General features: G+C 42.7%; 1 protein-coding gene across 1 annotated transcript; it reads right to left on the bottom strand.

Moving 5' to 3' along the window:
- Positions 1-9,317: 9,317 nt before the first annotated feature.
- On the bottom strand, positions 9,318-19,914 carry COMMD8 (COMM domain containing 8). Its single transcript, XM_084797282.1, has 5 exons — positions 19,782-19,914; positions 17,163-17,318; positions 14,437-14,589; positions 12,392-12,547; positions 9,318-10,181 (listed from the first exon to the last, which is right to left on the bottom strand). Exons 1-5 carry the CDS (start codon positions 19,845-19,847, stop codon positions 10,161-10,163), a joined length of 552 nt encoding a protein of 183 aa, XP_084653408.1. The 5' UTR covers positions 19,848-19,914; the 3' UTR covers positions 9,318-10,160.
- Positions 19,915-20,306: the final 392 nt, after the last annotated feature.

The raw sequence follows: 20,306 nt of genomic DNA, 5'->3' as shown, positions 1-20,306 counted from the left end.
CCCCTGCCCCCTGCCCCCTGCCCCCATCTCCAGTGGATCACACAGTTCTCCTCCAACCTTCTTCCCCACTCATCCTGTTATCCCAGCTCCCAACTCCATCAGGCCTTCCGTGGGAACCCACCAGCCAAGTCAGAGAAACAAATAGGCCACAGAAGCAGGTAAGGCAGCTTCAGATCTTCACTCTCTCTCCTTTCCTCTAAATCAAATCCCTGACTCTCACCCCCAGGTCTGTAGCAGACTACCTGCTGCGGCTTCTCCTGACTCTTGGCCTCCATTCACAGGGGACTAAGCAGATCCTGGTGGAACACCCTGCCTACCTCCCTCCTATGGAACACTTCAGCCAGGTCCCCTATCCTAACCCCATCCCTAAGTGTCAGCTCCCAAAACCTATAAACACATTTTACCCAGAATCACCAAGGCCACACCTATAAGGTTCCCAGAAAAATTCCCTGCCAGGCAAGACACAACCATCACACCCTTCTAAGAACCAGAGAGGTCAACAGAAATCAAGGAACAAAACACACACCCAACAAAGACAAGACCAGATATCAACACCTAGAATTACAATCTTCCCAACCTCAAGTGCCAATATGCTAGTGTAAAATATCAATAACAGCTGGGACAATATGTCTCCTCTAGAGGCCACAACCCTTCCACGGTAGGCTTTCTGAGTATTACCACATAGCTGAAGTACAAGGCAAAGACTGTAAGATAGCATTTATGACTATGATAGAGATCCTTAAAGATGAAATGAATAAATTCCTTAAAGAAATCTAGGAAAACTCAGTGAAAGGAAATGAATAAAACAGTTTGAGACCTTGAAACTTGAAAATGGAAATAGACTCAATAAAGGAAATTCAAACTGAGGGAAAACTGGAAATGAAAAATTTAGGAACTTGAACAGGCTCTTCAAAGCCAAGCTTCACCATCAATCAAGTAATGGAAGAAAGCTGGAGAGGTGGCTCGGAGATTAAGAGCACTGGCTTTTTTCCATGGTCTTGAGTCCAATTCCCAGCAGCCACATGGTGGCTCATAACCATCTATAATAAGACCTAGTGTCCTTTTCTGGTCTGCAGGCAAGCATACAAACAGGCAGAATACTGTATAAAAAATAAATAAAACAAATAAGATATGGAAGAGAGAATCTCAGGCACTGAAGACATGATAGAAGAAATGGATACTTTGATCAAAGAAAATATTAAATCTGTAAAAGCTCTGGCACAAAACATTCAGGAAATCTGAGACACTATGAAAAGATCAAAACTAAGAATAATAGGAGCAGAGGAAGGAGAAGAAACCCAGATCAAAGGCACAGAAAATATTTTCAACAAAATTATAAAAGAAATTTTCCCTAACCTAAAGAAAATATTGCCTATCTAGGTACAGAAAGCATACTGAACATGAAATAGACTATACAAGAAAAGAAAATTCCCTCAGCACATAATAATCAAAATGCTAAATGTACAAAATAAAGAAAGACTATTAAAAACTGCAAGGGGAAAAGCCAAAAAAAAAAAAAAAAAACTTATAAAGGCAGACCTATTAGAATGACACTTGGCTTCTCAGCAGAGACTCTAAAAGCCAGAAGGGTCTGGACAGATGTTCCAAAGATTCCAGCTCAGAAAATAAGACAGTCCACAATAAAGTTAAAATTAAGTAACATCTATCTACAAATCCAGCCCAACAGAAGGGGCTAGAAGAAAAACTTTAATCAAGAGGTTAACTATACCTAAGAAAACTCCAGGAATAACCTCAGACCAGAAAAAAAATGGATATGAACACACACACGAACACACGCCACAACAAGATGACAGGAATCAACAAACTGCTCATTGATGACTCAGTCTCCACTGTTGCAACAACACAAATCCTGAGAGTGCTCACATCCACTTGCTGCTCCTAAAGATGCACAATGAACAGACACCAGCAAGACTCAGAACCAGAAGACCCAAACTTTCATTCCTCACCAGCATCCTAGAGATACCAAGACAAACACACACACACACACACACACACACACACACACACACACACACACACACACTAGCTTCCTTCATTCCTTCATAGGCAATTAAAATTCAGTTAAGACTCCGAGAGGCATTCTTCTATGCCATGGATCAGCTTTTGACCTGGCTCTCATCAGAACAGCTTTCTCCTGCAGTACATGGGAACTAATATGAGACAATGTGGACAACTGGACAACACGCAATGAGTGAGAGATCTTGGAATGAACACTGGGTCCTACGTGGCATGACTTCATCAAACCCTCCCCTCAGGGCGTGGGGAACTACAACAGTACTGACACATATATGAACTTATATAGACTAGCAGCATTCATAGAGCCTGCACAGACCCAAACCAGATGAAGCCCAGAGCAGAGATGGGAGGTAGACATGCACTCCCATTCCCAAAAATGAAGCTACCTCCAGTTGACATTCATGGGCAAAAGAAAATTTAGTCTCTCTCACTGGGTATGCAAACCACACTTAAAGTAGCCCCCATGCTCAGCAGTACATAGCCAACTCAAAATGAACTCAAAGGCATTTTTGGAGGGGTTTGTGTGTGTGTGTGTGTGTCACATATTGCTTTATTTAGTTTCTTTCTTTTTTTTTCCACCTTACTGGTTTTTTGCTTATGAATTATGGCTCCTGATTTTGAGTTTTTAATGTGTGTATGCACACACATGTATATACATTTATAATGTTCTCTCTTAGTTCCTTTTTTGTTAGTTCATTTTCCTTTACCCTTTTTGTTTTGTTTTCTTAATTGTGTTTGTTTTCTTAGAAAAGAGAGAAAGAAGGTATAGAGTGAAGTATGCAGTACTGGGAAGGAGCTGGGAGGGGAAGTGAAGGAGGGGAAACCACGCATGATATATTATTTGAAAATCACTTTATTTTCAATTTTAAAATGAAATAAAATTAAATTTAATTGAGAAGAATTTGGACCACTGTCCAGAGCAAAATTATCATCAATGATAGTAAAATTCCTTGCATTCACTTGCCTCCTTCCATCCTGTGATTCCATGTGGGACCAGCAGGAAGAAAGGCCCCATTCCTGGCTTCTCCCGAGGAAGGGAAAGACCAGTATCTATCCAACATCATGGCACTTGGTAATGCTGCCTAGATAACAGGCTCCTGTCTTGGAGAGTGGATCGGCCATGTGTCTAGATGCCAGGGCCCTGCTAAGAGCAAAGGACAGCAGCCTGTCCCTGCTACTCCAGAAGCATGCAGTATAGAAGAGATGATGAAGACCAGCAGCTTTGTGACAAGCTGAAGACCTAAGTCAGGGTAGGCTCCTGGGAGGATATGAGGGTGGCTCTAGCTGAGGCCATAGAAACTGAAGAAGACACCCTCTAACAAGACAGGACTCCTAGTAGGAGGGGAACACCAACCCACCCACAGAAACTTTGACCCAAAAATTACCCTGCCTACAAGATGTGCAGGGATAAAGACAGTACAGAGAGAGCATAGATCGAGGGAATGTCCAACCAATACCTAGCCCAAACCAAGACCCAGCCCATAGGAGAGAGCCAACCCCTGACACTATTAAGAATCTAGCAGAGTTGTTCTCTGAGGCTCCACCCAACAGCACTTTGAAACATGCTAAGACTCACAGCTAAACATTGGATGATGCATAGGTAGTCTTATGGGAAAGTGAGGGAAAGGAGAAAAGGACATGGAGGAAACAGGAGCTCCACAAGAAGACCAACAGAAACTAAGTAGGGCCCAGAGGGGCTTGCTGAGACTGAAGCACCAACCAAGGACCATGCATGAACTGGACCTTGGCCTCCTACACAGATGTAGCCAATGGGCAGCTCATGCTTTCATGTGGGTCCTCTAGTAATAGGAGCAGGGCTATCTCTCACATGGACTTTGTTCCCAGCATTTTGATCACTTCCCCTGGTGGGACTGCCTTGCCAGGCCCCAGGGGAAAGGGATATGCTCAGACCTGTTGCAACTTTATGAGCTGGGATGGATGGAAAGAGGGGCTCCCCTTTTCTGGGAAGTAGAGGAGAGAGAAGGATGGGTATATGACCAGAATGTAAAGTGAAAAAAAAGCCAGCAGCTTCTCACTGTGAGTAAAAGGGAACAGAAGAGCATGTGTCCAATGCTCTGGCTTCTCAGGGCTGTCTAAGATGATCTCTCTTTGAGAGCACAGACAAGATCCAGAATAGGATGGAAACTAGAAGGCTAGCTAGCTAGGTAGCTGGCAGCAGCCTCAGGGAAACTGCAGTACCAAAGTCAGACACCAGAGGGAACCAGAATTTGAGCACCTGACAAAGCCACAAATCCCTCTAACTGAGAATTTGCAAAAAAGATTTTATAGAATGAAAAAAGTTCAACCCCTCAGAAACATATGTTGATGATATAGACATATGTACTAAGTGTAGGAGCACATAATATAAAAATCAAATCCTGACAGCTAACAGGAGAAACATCAACATGATAGTAGAATTCAATAACCCTATTTTCTCTCTCTCTCTCTCTCTCTCACACACACACACACACACACACACACACACACACACACACACACACACACACACACCCTGGCTTTTTCTTTGGCAAACATAGTCTTACTATGTAATCTAGTAGCTGTGCATCTATATATTACCCAATTATGCTATCTAAGGATGTTTACAATAGCTTTAGTCACAGTTGTGACAGGTTAAAAAAAAAAAGTATAGTGAATTATCAAAGAAAAAAAGGGAAATGATGAAGCCATGAACAGAAGAGTGGAAACTTAGACACCTGTTGCTATGTGAAAGCAGCTACTCTGACAAGGCAGCATGCTACATAATGCTACATGACACTCTGAAAAAGGAAACACATTAGAGATTTAGAAAACTCCATGGTAGTCAGAAGCTCTCAGGATGGTAGAAGGACCAAAGGAGAAGGCTGGCCTAACATGGTGTTGAACTGTATGATAGATACGTGCATGATCCATTAGCCACAACTGATCTAACTATTTTACACAAATGTATGCAAGTTTTTAAAAAAATTATCTAGCAAGTAGAAGGGTCCCAGGGAACGTTATGGTAGTAAGATTGGCAAAAACAAAAAACAAGTCTAGCTGTACTACAAATGCATGGCACAACTCCACTGAAGCAGGTGGATGAGGCTGAAAAAGGTGCTGACCTACATAACTTTGGAAATAAATCTGTAAAATTAAAGGTGAAAGTATGCACACAAGGACCAACAGGCCTACAGATGAATGATTCTAGTATTCCACATATGTGCAGTGGAATTACACAATTAAATGACTGGATGGTACCTGCTAAGAGGCAGTGTTTTTATGGAGTAGAAATGTATAGATAAGGGTAAGAGGCCAAATGACTTGTACAACAATGGAGCTGGACATCAATATGAAGTCATTTAGCTTACTGTAGACACACGACTATATACAGAAAAACTTATATTGTGTATATGTACACAAGGTAGGATTCACACACATACTTCCTTTCTTCTGTCTATACTGTGAAAGCCTAAGATATGCATCCCCCTAGAGCAACGAGCTCAGCATACCTCACTTCATTTCTAATATCTGTGTTCAATCAAATGATCCTGGACTTCTTGGAGATTCTAAGACTAGGCAAGAAATATTACACAGGGGCTGGAGAGACAGCTCAGAGGTAAAGAACACAAGCTCCTCTTCCAGAGAAGCTAGTTAACTCCAAGTACCCAGGTGGTGGCTCACAACTGTCAATAGCTCTAATTCCAAGGGATCTGACACCCTCTTCTGGCCTCTGCAGGTACCAAGTATGCTCCTGATTCATGCAGGTAAAACATACACAGAAAATAAAAATAAATACATCTTTTATTATAAAGAAATGTTGTGCAAAGAGGAGCTTAGAATACCTGTACGCTTCCAGAAAGTAGAGTGATGCCTTTCGAAACAAAGAAAAAAAAATGCTTGCCCATCAAAAAATAAATCCCACCCCACTGACACAAATGTGTCAAAGGCACACAGGAACCAACCACAAGAGCCTTTCATGAGAGAAAAGAAAAAATTGTAAATGCCACATAATTTCTACAGACCCTTCAGCTGGGTACAGAGGAGCATAGCTTCCTCCCCAACGCACCTCCCCCTACTCTCCCACCACCCCCTCCCCATCCCACCACCTCCTCACCAAACCCACCCCCTACCCCCCCTCCCCACCCCACCCTCCCCACCCCACCTCCCCCCACCCTCCCCACATCCCCTACCCCCTACCCTCCCCACATCCCGCACCCCCTACCCCCACTCTCCCACCCCACCCTCCCCACCCCACCTCCCCCTACCCTCCCCACATCCCGCACCCCCTACCCTCCCCACATCCCGCACCCCCTACCCCCACTCTCCCCCCCCCACCCTCCCCACCCCACCTCCCCCACCCTCCCCACATCCCCTACCCCCTACCCTCCCCACATCCCGCACCCCCTACCCCCACTCTCCCACCCCACCCTCCCCACCCCACCTCCCCCTACCCTCCCCACATCCCGCACCCCCTACCCCCACTCTCCCACCCCACCCTCCCCACCCCACCTCCCCCCACCCTCCCCACATCCCGCACCCCCTACCCTCCCCACATCCCGCACCCCCTACCCCCACTCTCCCACCCCACCCTCCCCACCCCACCTCCCCCACCCTCCCCACATCCCCTACCCCCTACCCTCCCCACATCCCGCACCCCCTACCCCCACTCTCCCACCCCACCCTCCCCACCCCACCTCCCCCTACCCTCCCCACATCCCGCACCCCCTACCCTCCCCACATCCCGCACCCCCTACCCCCACTCTCCCCCCCCACCCTCCCCACCCCACCTCCCCCACCCTCCCCACATCCCCTACCCCCTACCCTCCCCACATCCCGCACCCCCTACCCCCACTCTCCCACCCCACCCTCCCCACCCCACCTCCCCCTACCCTCCCCACATCCCGCACCCCCTACCCCCACTCTCCCACCCCACCCTCCCCACCCCACCTCCCCCCACCCTCCCCACATCCCGCACCCCCTACCCTCCCCACATCCCGCACCCCCTACCCCCACTGTCCCATCCCACCCTCCCCTTCCCATATTGCCCCACCCCTACCCCCTATCTCTCCCCTCCCACCCTGCTCTAGTCCACCGAAAGAGAAGAGCCTAGAATGAGAAAGAAAAGTCACCTCATGGTGAGGGAATCTAACTGGTATTACCAGGTGGTTAGAGTCAGCATCAGGTCACAAATCATGTGACAAAAATGACACTTTGGCTTTGCAATTTTCTCTCCCCAAACAGGTAACTCCAATCTAACTATGAGAAAAACACCGCTAAGTTCCTGTAAGAGTCACACACATTTCTCCATAGAATCAAGGTCATCAGAAACAAAAGAAGTCTGGGGAACAGCAACAAAGAGGACCTAAAAACGGCATATTACATTATTTCAGGTGAACTAACAGTATGAGGGAGAGCAGATAAAATTTTAGAAAATCTGAATAACCTATAAAAGTTAGCTAACAGTAATGTTTTAGTTCATCGATTACAAGTGCCCTATACCAATGTAATCAGTTAAGAGGAGAAACTGCTGACGATATGGAAATTCTCTGCCACTCATTTTAATCCTTCTGTAAGCCTAAGGCTGATCTCTGAAATCAATACCATGTATTTACAGGAAAAAGAAAAAGATCATGCAGTATGGAAGAAAGTATATGAAGGCCTACATTTTGGAAGGGAATTGTCAAAACACAATACTAAGAAACAAAAGTAGGAATCTACCTTAAAAATGGACAATAGCCAGGAGGTAGTGGCACACGCCTTTAATCCCAGCACATGAGAGGCAGAGACAGGCTTTTGTGAGTTGTGAGCTTGAGGCTAGCCTGGTTTACAAAGCAAGTCCAGGATAGCCAGAGATACGCAAAGAAACCCTGTCTCGTGGGGGGTGGGGGTAATAGATCTGGACAGAGTGCAATGAGGTGTGCAGACAGCAAAAGCATGTTAAGAGATGATGGATGTAGTTGGTAATTAGTGACTGTTAAAAGCACAGTGAGATCCCACCACACACACCAAGGTAGCTGAAATCAGGAAGATCTGCCACAAGTATTGGTAAAGTGGATCAGAATGTTACTAAACTGGTGGGAATGGAAAATGAGTAATAATCCCTCTGGAAAACTATGATGATGTCTTTAAAAGATAAGTATAAGCCTGTCACATGACCTGGCTGTGTCAATAAGAAATGCATCTAAATGCTCATAGTATCCTCTGTACTGTAACGGGTAAATGTTGAAGTCACCGAAAGGCTACCACGGACAAACAAATTGTGACCATTATACAACATGCTGCTTCGACCATAAAAAGGTATGGAGAACTGATATGAGCAATTGGAATAAAACTCAAAACAATGCTAACATCAGGCATGCTGGTTCATACCAGTAACCTAGCACTTGGAAGAGCTGAGGCAGGATGACAGTCATGAGTTCAAGACCCAGCCTGGTCTACAGAGTTGAGCTCCAGGCCAGCCCCAGCAATAGAGTATGGCTGAGTCCCAAACAAGCAAGAGATACTAGGAAAAGCCAGGCTTAACTTGGCTTGCTGTTGTTTGTTCTAGAGACAGACTGAGCTCGGTGGTAATGCACACTACCCTGCGTCCCACTGCCAACAGTAAAGAAAATAAATACCATATGATCCCATCTTCACTAATCTGTGTCAACTAGAAGCCAGCAGTGCTGAAAGACTGCTAAGGTCAAGAAGCTTGCAGGAGGGGCTGTATTCACTATCTTGACCACAGTGCTGCTTTCATGAGTATCCGTCAGTCAAAATGCACTAAACTGGCACCATAAAGAAAGGCATTAGACAGTGTGTCAATCACACTTCAAAGAAGCTGTTAAACAGGCTGGTGGAACCATGTTGGGGGTGGAGGTATCCCTTTGTAACGGGCTGCACTGAAAGGAAGGATGCAATAGAGACCTGGACCAGGCCTCCAGAGACACTGCTGTTCAGGCTGTCAATGGCCCATCCTGACTTGAGGAACCGGCCTAAAAGGAAATCAACCACCACACTGAGCATACTGCCTAGATACACTTTCCATACCCAAAATTTCTTGATGAAAAAAGAAGTCCGTTGGGGAACATTCCGGCCTAAGCTCCCTTCCTAATGAACGCTCTGCCACAGACCATAGGGCATCACTCAATCCACAGTCTTGTTGAGCCTGGCCGCAGCCGTACAAAGAAAACAGTGATCATCATTGCTCTGGATGTCCAGACTGGTGCCTTATGGAGCCACAGGACTGCAAACAGCAGGGACCAGCTAATTACATACCAACTGCCGAGCTATGTGGGAAGTCACTGAAATCAAGCATCACATAAAGATAAGACCAGATACTTTTATTTGCTCAAAATGCTTATTTTTAAAGTTAGCTGAGGTGAAAAGTGGTTTGCATTACAATTAATTTGTTACTATCCAGAAGCTCAAATTTCAGATTAGGAATGTACAAAAACCAAACCAGTATGTGAGTGACAATATGCACACCACAGCATTGGTGACAGCTTTCTTGTTTTCTCAGACCTTAGTCTCCCAAGGAAGTGAGGATGTACAGAATAACAAAGAATTATCAAATTCTTATGAACTTTTATAAAGTATTCAAATTATTCCCTAATTATTTACACACATTTTCAATGTTTGTTTGTTCACGTCAGATAACGGAATTTTCACCTCAACTTTACAACTTACATTCTTTTCTTTGAAACATGAAAAATACATGGAACCTCCTAATTTGCATATGCACCTTATATATGCTTTAAAACATTATTTTCAAATATCACAAATTATATATTCATAGTGCATGTCTTGCTATTCATATTTAAGCAACAGTCCAGTATGTCTGTGCTTTGTGTGTTTATATTACTTCAGCATGTATTTTTATCTTTTGATAAAATCCTATCTACAAAGACTTCTCAAATATTTAATGAAACAAAACAATCGTTGTGAAATCACAAGCTGTGACGTCAGCTTTTTATCTTTCATTCTACGCATTTCCTATCAGCCATACAATTTCCTCTTCTTTACGGTTGCAGAAAGATTTTCAGCTTTGTTATCTCAGCATGCTTCCGGCTCAGCCTGCTGTAACATGCACCCTCTGAAGAGAGCGTCCACTCTGCCACAGTGCAGCCTTAAACTCTACGAGTGTTGATATTCAGCACTTCAAGTTATTTTAACTGCAGGACCACCTTAAAACACAAACAGGGAAAAGCAATGTCAGGGCAGAGTGATGCTTCTATCTGCTCCATGAACTCTGAAGCAGGATATAAGAGCAGCAGCTAATGGCATATGGCTCCTGCCTGCCAAGATCTGTGCTCGGTCACACTGAACTCAGACCAGGTTCCACCAAACCCGCTTCTCCGAAGGTCACCAGGCTTCCACTCCAAGCACTGTTACTGGACATGAAGGTTAATCATGAAGACAAAATTAAACTGTGAGCTACCGTGCAGAATAGGAGGAAGGTCATGTTTATAGAGCTTAAAAGGGCAGGAGGTTTAAGAGGCACTGGTGAGCCTCTGGGCTTTTCTTTTTAATGGTGTAACAACCTACAGTCCTTATGAATAATCAGGTATTTCTCTCTAGCTCCATCCTCTGACACCATTATTGAACCAAAAACACCAGGTTACAACAACCCGTTGGACACTTCTGTCCTACTGATGGCTTCTTATTAACACAATTGCCAAATTTTATATCCACTGAGCACTCTCCAAATGTGTAATTTATAAATTATTTGTGTAATGAAAAGTATGTGCTGACTGTTGGGAAAAGCACATTACGGAAATTGTTTTCATTTAACCACAAAAGGTTTTGAGACAGAAGGATAATTCCTAACCCTTTTTTTTAAGAGATAAGAAGGCTGAGGTGGTAAGTGGCTAGGTGGCTGAGCTGAGTTAATGAACAGAAACTGGGACGTTTTATTCCAATGGCAAGGTAGCTTAGCAGTGACCTGAAGGAGTTTTGATAATCTTGCCTTAGCCCATTTTCTATATCTGTAACAAAATATCATAGCCCAAGTGTTTATAAGCAATAGAAGTTCATTCCTCTGATGGTTCTGGAGGCTGGGAAGCCTGAGATGATAGGGCCACATCTGGCGAGGGTCTTTTGCTGCATCACAGCATGAGAGCACAGACAAGAATGGGGAAGAGGAAAAACGTGCTTTATACAGACGCCCCTCCTGGAATACATGCTCTTTTCCTATAACCCTGATGTAAGTTTCTGAACATGAATGGGAAGGCTCCATTCATAAACTTGTAAGTGGTTCCATATGCTGCTGGGAGTCAGGAAGAAGGCTGTTCACATGAAGGTGTTTGAGGTAGCACTTGAATTCTGAGGCACATGCACTTACTTTGATATGAATATTAGGTTAAAAATGTTAAAATATGGGCTTAATCCCTAGCACCATAATGAAAAACAGTAAGTATGTAACCAAATAAAAGAGTAGGTCAAGGCAAGAGGATCTAGAAGAGTGACAGAGGCTAAGGAGCTGCCCAGGAGCAACTGGGAGCCAATCCCTGAGAGTGGACCTGTAAGAAATGCTGCCTAATAACAAGCAAACACTGTTGGGGAAAATCACATTTTCATCTTCCTCTCAGCAAACTTCTGCTGTCTAATCACTATTTCTGTATACTAAACACTGGGACTGGCTGCTGGTGTTCAGCCTCAACTGTGCAAATATGAAAACCCTGATTTTGTCATAACTACAGTTATAATTTATCTCCCACACTCAGAACATTTTAAAAGCAACTGTCCAACATTTGTTCATCCAAATAAGATAGTTCTTTTTTAAAATCATAAAGAATTTTTTTAATTAGAGAGACTTCAGAAGCAACTAATTTCATTGTCTCAAGGTAAAAATTTTCTCATTTTCTGTTTAGTTTTGTATTTTTGGTTCTTTTTCGAGACATGGTTTCTCTGTGTGGTCTTGGCTGTCCCAGATTCTCTTTGTAGACCAGGCTGGCCTTGAACTCATATAGATCCACCTGCCTCTGCCTCCCCAAGTGCTGGAATTAGAGAGGTGTGCGCTGTTGCCCCTGGCTGGTAAAAAAATTTATTTTTAAGCTTAATGAATACGAAAAAAAACAAAATCTACAGTTAGAATAGTACTGCTTTTGTTTCAGAAGTAACTACTATATAATTAAATTCAGAACTTGGTAATTTAATGTTGTAAGTTATAATTAATTCAACATTTAGAGGTCAGAAATATTAACTCAAAACACAGCTCAGAGAAGATGACAGAAGCTAAAATAGTCAAGCCTCCGCAGGAGAACACACATGCTTCCTGTGCTTGACATAAAGTGAAGTGAGACACACTAAAACTCGGCCACAGCTCTGCTCTTCCTCCTCCAAGGTCGAATGATGCTTAAGCATGTAGACTGTATGACCCAATTTGAGCACACACCTTATTAGCTGCCTCCAAGGAGCTGATTAGACTCTGCAGCTCCTCCCTCGTCATTTCAACAGAGTACGGTTTGACAGCATCGTTTTCCTTCACATCCAGATGCAGGTTTAAAAGGGGCATCTGTAATGTGGCAATCTTGTCACTAGAGAGCGCGAGCTGTTGAAAGTGAGGTGAATGGTACATGGTAAGCTGACAATACACAGCAAACATCAGAACTGGGTGAGAGCACATCACATGTCTGCTCACAAATTCTGGAAAACAGGAGAAACAAATTAGACCTGTGACAAAACAACACACGTTCAAAGACCAGGAGGAAAAAGAAGAAGACAGAACAAGTATAGAAAGTGGGCAGGAAGAAAGGAGTTTGTCCAAAAGCCAGTATCTGGATCAGTTTGTCTGGCTAAAAAAAACATTCTTTCTTCAGGATCAAAACCATGTTTTATTATAGAAATTTATTATAGAAAAGTGCTCAATGTGCCCTATACAGCAAGAACCAGAATTGTTAAAGATAAGATTCTAAGATGACATCTCATGTATAAAACAGACTAAAAACACTCAGAATTTCTTGGAAATTAAGCAACTTAGCTCATGACTGGCTATCAAAGCTGTTGATGAATATAATATCAGGTACCACCCAAAGGACATCTAGTCTTCTGAACATAACTACAGCATCAGCAACCAGCCTCACTGTTCCCAAGTACATGGTCTCCAGCATTTCAAAGAAATGTCCCAAACCATGATTTTAAACTCCAGGTCATTCTTTTCAGGTAGAGGGTCCTATTTGTTTAAATATAAGTCTGGAAGCCAAAACTAAAGGGATTATTAAACTAACACAAGAATGCACAGTTGAAAGTGGTATCCCAGGAACCTTCTCCCATCGGAAACCACTACATGTCTCAGAACAAAATGTAAGGCTGAAGCCGTATCCACTAAGACACAATTTGATAAGCAAAAACAACTAAACAGCCTTCATGCATGCTACTATTAGCACCTCTCCCCTAGCATCCATACTTACTTAAATGATAAACGTTTATTTAAGTGAAAATCTTTTATAATTTATCACTGACTAGCTTGCTTTTTATCATTTGTCCCAACAGGTATAAAATTTTGTCAAACTTTGGTTGAATTGCATACTAAATATAATTCTAGTTTTGCATCAATATGATAACAATTAATTATTAATGATAATAATTAATAACAAAAAAAATTCTTAAACACAGCTGAGCCACAACTAGAACCACAGAACCCATTTCCTCAGTGAAGACAACTGTGCACAGTGGTCATTTTTCCGGTTATGAGCTTACCTAACTGTCCCACCTTCCCAACCTGTGTCCTCTTAAACCACCAAAACAACATCAGGCACTTTCTGAACCTGAGACCATGCTAAAATCAAGAAACAGAATGTGTTTGTTACTAGTTTGGTACCTTAAAGAAAAGAAAGCTGCGGCCAGGTATGGTGGCACACATCTTCAATCCCAGCACTCAGGAGGCAGAGGCAGGCAGATCTCTATGAGTTCAAGGTCAGCCTGGTCTACACAGTGTGTTCTAGTATAGCCAGGGCTACACAGAGAAATCCTTTCTCAAACAAACAGAAGCTGTTCTGAAAATGTTCTTTCTCAGCTCTACTCAGCTTGGCCCTCTTTTCACAATGTTTAAAAAAGCAAAAACTGTTGCTTTATAACATATACTTTCCTCCTAAAAGTAAAATCATATTTATCAATTTTGAGAAAACTATAGCATCCAGAAAATTCTTGTGAGGGCTATACACTAAATACATACCTCTCCATTTCTGACTGGTAGGCCTAGGAAAGTTCATTATCAGTACAATGCAGCAGGCCTTGTCTGACTGCCCAGAGTGCACTTGTCTCCAAGTTAATACGAAGCCAGTAATTTACATGAGCTCTGCAAGTACCTTGGAACAATGCAGTCTCAAAATAATGAATTTCAGAAACTTTAAGAGAATAAATATATTTAAATAGTAATATTTAATAGAATATTAATTTAATAGAATTAACATAGAAACATATAATTAACTCAATTCTTACCTTTAGCTGCCAATCAAAATCCTGTAGCTGCCCACAAGAAATATCAACTATTTCTCCTAACAGGGCCTGCTGGATCTCATTTTTCCTACTCTTTAAACATTTCATAACAGTTTCTTGATGACATGAATTCAGTTGGTCCAACTGCTGGAGTATCTGTGAAAACAAAGGGCCAGAGGTGAGTGAAAGGGACCTGCTGCTTCAAACATTAAAAAAAAAAAGTGCCCATCCTATTTCCATATACTTCCTAAAAAGCAGCAGTATGATGAAAAGAAATATTCAATAACTAGGAAAAGCATAAGCTGAGAATGAGTAACCCGGACAGGTCTTAACACGTTCCTGCAAACCAAAAGGTAAAGAAATGGACTAACTGACTAGTTAGCCCTAGAGAGTCACACACACACACACACACACACACACACACACACACACACACACACACACACACACAAAGAGCACCACAGCCCTTATAACAAGGACTTTCACAAGCAATAAGCGAAACTCAAGAGAAAGGCTAAAGCATACACCGCAGCAGAATTCTACAGTCCAAATGAGGGGAATGGGTAAAGCGCATAGTGACAGAGTTATTATCACAATTTTTAGTTATTGCCAGAAACTCACAGAAAGTGTTAGTGAAGTTTCAGAATGTAAGAATATTAACTTACACCTAATCAAATGGCATGGTGTATACAACACCACACCCAACAACTGCCAAACACACAGCAGTCCCAAACGTAGACAGTAAAGCACACGCTGAACCATTGAAACAGAAATCACTGAATTGACAACTGCCATTAAAGAAAAGCTAATGAGAGACATTTTCCCAGTTTAAAAACTAAGTAATGCAATACCAATTAAACAAAACAAACAAGCAAATAAACAAAATCAATGGTGTACAAATTCTTCCAAAGGACAGGAAAAGAGAAAAAACAAAAACCTTCCCAAAGTCACTCTACAAACCCAGAACAAAACCTAAGATCTCGGCAAGGGTATCACAGGAAAGAATTCATGGCCAGTGTCACTGAAATAGAGATCCAAAACCTCTAAGCAAAATCCTGGGTCACCCAACCAATCCACACATGAATAATACACATCGTGACCAAGCTAGATTTATTGTGACATTGCAAGCTTAGTTTACCATCCAAAAATAATCACTACATTAACACAATAAAGAAAAATAATTCAGAAAATGTAGATACAATGCAATAGCCACTGATGACTTTTTAAAAGTTGATCTCCAGTGGCTAGCTGGCAACACCGCTTTGCAGGACTTTCAGTGTTTAGTGCTTTTAGAAGCACAACACAAGTGTGAAAATTTAGGATAATTACAAGTGCAATGCAGATGTCATCGTTAAAAAAAAAAGCAAGTTGGAAATGTAATAAACGTCTTCTGTAATTAATACCTATAAAATCATGGAACTAACGCCTAGAAGATAAAATAGGAGTGTGAGGGAGGATAGGTCTACTATCACTTTTTTTATTTAATATATATGCACACACACACACACACACACACACACACACACACACATATATATATATATATATATATATGAAAAATATTAGATATGGAGAAGGAGATAAAAGTTAACCATTTCTATGTCCTAACATTAAACAACTGAAAAATAAAATTAAAGAGTACTAAAACCACCATGTTTTAAAAATCTAACCAAATATTTGCAAGACTTCTACATTAAAACTTATAAAACATTAGAGAGAAACAGAAGCCACCCTAAATAAAGAGACCTAGCCCATGTTCATAGGCTAGGAAGCTAAATACTGCTGCCAATTCTCTCCCAAGTAATCTGGAAATTCCATGTAATTCACAGAATATGTAATATGACAACAGAAAGGATCATGGGAAGCCAAAGCAACCTTGAAGGTCTTCTTGTGAGGTTGAACTACCACCTGATATCAAGAACTGACTTAGCTGTATCTCTAATGCTGTGGAAATTTAAACAGTATAGAAGCACCAAAAATAGATGCAGTGACTAATGGAATCCAGTAAGAGTCCAGAGTCAGGCCCCACACATGGTCACTTGATTTATTACCATGGCTTCGTAATAGCTCTGAGGCAAGGACAGCCATTCAGTAGACTGCCATCCAAATGGTAGCAAGTCAATGGGATACTGCGCAGAGAAACTGCAACAGGCTCTGTCCCCACAAAAATATTAATTCACAACATTATCTGAGATAAGATATGTCTGCAGAAAAATGCACTGGATTTCATTAACCTCAGAACTTCTGTTCACCAAAAACCCCATTAAGAGCATGAAAAGGCAAGGGGCGTAAGAGATTCCGTATATATATATTCAAAGAAATGCAGATCCAGAATATCATCTAAATCAACATGGCAAATACATAAAACATCATCTGTTGAACAACTCATAGAAATATGTGCAAGTAATTCTTGACAAAGATGTAAAACCCATGCCCCATGAGGTACGATGCTAATCGGCTAGTCACTGTAACCAGAACACACAGGCTGAGTCTTTAGCATCTTCCTTTCATCTGTACAGGGGGAGAAAAAAAAAACAACAACAACAAGAACAACAACAAAGCTGCAAACTGGAAATTCCAACATGGTGTTCCACTCACTCACATTAGACATTTCGGCTGCTGTATCACATATTCGGAACTTACTGAACACATGGGTTGAACCCTGGAAACAAGGCTAGAAACTCTGAGCGGTGTTTACTATCAGGTTAAGAGATCAGGAGCGAAGTTACCTCTTCATCAGAAAAATTTTTTCCAACTACAGTTTTGAAAAACGTGGCAATATCTTCTAGAACATGCTTCCACTCCGCTGAGTTCCAAACACTGTGATAATCCTGCTGGACAGGGTAAGCTCGGCCACAGACACCATCAATTATTTTGTGAAGAAGCTGGGGAGAAAAAGGAAATAAAAGTACTTTAAAGTAAATAAAAACTGTCTTTTCTGCAGAACACAAATGTTGGCAGACATCCCTTTTATAAAACCAGCTAAGACAGAAAGGCAACTATTTCAAAGATTTATTGTTTGGGTTTTTTTTTTTTTTGCATTTGATTTATTGTTTTGTTGTTGTTTTGTTTTGTTTTGTTTTGTTTTGTTTTATTTTGTTTTGTTTTAGAGACAGGATCTCACTTCTGTAGTCCAGGCTGGCCTCAAACTTGTGGCATTCCTGCCTTAGTCTCCCAAATGCTGGGGTTGCAGGTATGAGCTCCCAAACCCAGCTAAATCCCAGACTTTCCATTAAGATGTCTGCCTTTAGAAAGTAAAATAATGTTAAAGGTATACTGCTGTTGTTCTATAGTTCCTGAATGTAAAATGGACGTTTAAAAGTTTTCCTGGGTGTTAGTAGCTCACACCTTTACTCTTAGCACTAGGGAGACAGAGTCAGGTGGACCTGTGAGTTCAGGGCCAGCCTGGTCTAGAGTGAGTTCCAGAGCAGCCAGGGCTACATGGAGAAACCCTGTTGGGAGGGGAGAGGCTTTCCTCCATCATTCTAAGGCATCATTTCTATAATAACCAAATGTTCACCGCAAAGCTTTTTATTGGAGCTCTACTGACTTGATTCTGCTGTGAGACCCTCTCACAATATCCCAATTCACTTTTGAGAAAGCAGGCCCTGGGCATTTTCCCCTCTTGTACATTCCCTTTACTCTGCACTACCCGCAACAGAAATCCTGACAACTTAACAAAAATCCAAAGACTGGATTTGGGACAGAGCCAGCTACTATGCCTCAGTTCTACTAACTCCTAGTTTTATTTAAATTTTCTGCAGTTCAAGTGTAAGAGAAAAATGCCATCTGCCCACATAATGTCATTTATTCACTAGAAATTATGTATAGTGTGTTCGTCTGTTATTATAAAATGGAAATCAACACAAAAGCACCTGTAATGGCTGCTATTTTCAATGAACCCCTGCCTAGATACCAAGCACTATCCTGGTACGTACGCCCTACAACCCTCTGAGGTAAGCACTGACTGTTCTCATTTTACAAATGAGGAAATTAAGGATAAGCAATGCTCTACCACAATGTAGTTCCAATCTGCTACCCAAAAAAGTACATATATAATAAATGGATGTGATTAGAGGAGAGTGTCATAGCCGACACAAAGGAGCAAGGAGAGGGCTGTATTAAAAGGAAGAGTTAGCTGGCAGGCATCCCCAGGCACAGCGATGAGGACACACAGGATTGAAACCAAAACCACACTGCAGGTTTAGGAACTGTGACGGTAGAGAGGTAGGGACGGGTGAAAGGGCAGAGGACTTTTTAAAGGATGAGCAGGGTCCAAATCTTGGAAGGGCCTGAATACAAGAAAAAAGAGAAAGGGCTCAACTTCCATTCAAGTAATTATTTCATTATTCTCAAACTTTGCGAATGTATTGGGAGAGGTGAAAGCGTGAGACTAAGAGATCACAGGGTCAACAGAGGCAGAGCCATTAAATAGGTAAAGGAAGATTGAAGGGGAGACCAAGGGTGAAGAGACTCAGATTCACAAAACTAGCGAGGGACGAACGGACGTAGAGAACAAAGGAGCTGAGCTCCAAACAAGGGATTCTCCACAGCTGTGGCAGAAGGCAGAGGCTGGGGGAGAAGATTGCTGGCTCCACCCTGAGATTTAGGAGTCACAGGCATCTACGGCAGTAAAATTTTGGCCATATAAGAGAGGAAAGCAGCTGTGAAAGTTCGGAATCTCCAGGCAGAAATCGGAGCATAGGTTTCAACTTTGGCCCTGGTTAGCTGGAAATCTCTTGCAAATTACTCAAACCTGTGGCTGACATCTCACTATCCCTATTTGTAAAATCAGAGAAAATGTTTAAGATGCATTTTTCTAGACAATGGAAGGAGTGAAGTTACGTTTCTTTCACCTACAACTGGAGCCGATTTGGGGAAGGAAAACCACATGAAAGCTTGTGCCACCATCAAATCATTTTCACAGGGGTCTGGACCCAGGGTGTGCTGCAGAAAAAGCTTGGTACCCACAAGCCTGGCTTTGTGGGTGGGTTGTTTTCAGCGGCTGCGATCTTGCACGCTTAAGTTAGTGGCCGGTTCTCTTCTGGTTAGGAGTTGGTTCCTGCCACCCTCCATAGGTTCGAGTCCTCACCGCACCAGCTGAACTTCATACTGAAAGATGCGCAGGCGACCTTCGGGAGGTCTGAGCTCAAAGAAGATAAATTACCTACTCGCGTACGCGGCAGATCTCAGGCTCCACCACCCGAGCAAGGAGACCCCACACACACCGAGGCCTGAAGCACTCCTAGGATGTGCAAAGTCCTTGAGCCGCCATTCCGTCTCCAGGAGCCCGGGAATAATCGCCCCGACCCAGCCCTCCCGTTCTTTGCTTCCCCGCAACCCCTCACCCGGGCGCCCTGCTCCGGAGGCAGCTTCTGCAGCCGCCAAAGCGGCGTCCCCTCTTCCGGCTCCATCTGGGAGAAGCAAAGATACCAGTCACGTGACAGGCCTTGGTTTACGCTACGACGTGCCTGCGTGACGTCCAGGAGGGCGGGGCCGGTGGGCCGGCCCAAAAGCCTTGTGCGTGCGTGCGCAGGGCCCCAGCCGTTGGTTTTCCCTGTAGACAAGTGGAAGCAAGCAAATCTTTGCTCCTTAAGGAATAGTCTCTTACTTGTCCACTTACCATTTGGAGGAAGATTTACACACCTCAGCTCGGTTGCGGCTGTGTTCAGAGACCAATCTCATGAACTTTCATCACTGCGAAAAAAACATCTAGTAAAGGGTGCCACAACTTTCGCCCCAGAGATCTGAGAGTCCCCTACTAAAGGATTTTTACCTTAAAGGCAAACTAAAGTTAGATTTGTTATCCTAAGAAGATATTAGTTTATCCCTCACTTGCAAACAACAAACGTGATCCATGATGGAGCTCATAA

This window comes from Acomys minous (assembly GCF_964271855.1).
Source record: "Acomys minous genome assembly, chromosome: 10".
Classification (NCBI taxonomy): Eukaryota; Metazoa; Chordata; class Mammalia; order Rodentia; family Muridae; genus Acomys; species Acomys minous.
Note: the sequence above shows the minus strand (reverse complement) of the source record. Positions and strands in the feature narration are given on the sequence as shown.

Bases quoted from the DNA above. Each gene is read 5' to 3' on its own strand.
- COMMD8 (XM_084797282.1), bottom strand. From the start codon at position 19,847: ATGGAGCCGGAAGAGGGGACGCCGCTTTGGCGGCTGCAGAAGCTGCCT. The intron at 14,590-17,162 runs GTAACTTCGCTC...TTGTTTTCACAG, and splicing joins AAAATTTTTCTGATGAAGAG to ATACTCCAGCAGTTGGACCA. The intron at 12,548-14,436 runs GTAAGAATTGAG...CACTTTCAACAG, and splicing joins ATTTTGATTGGCAGCTAAAG to CTCGCGCTCTCTAGTGACAA.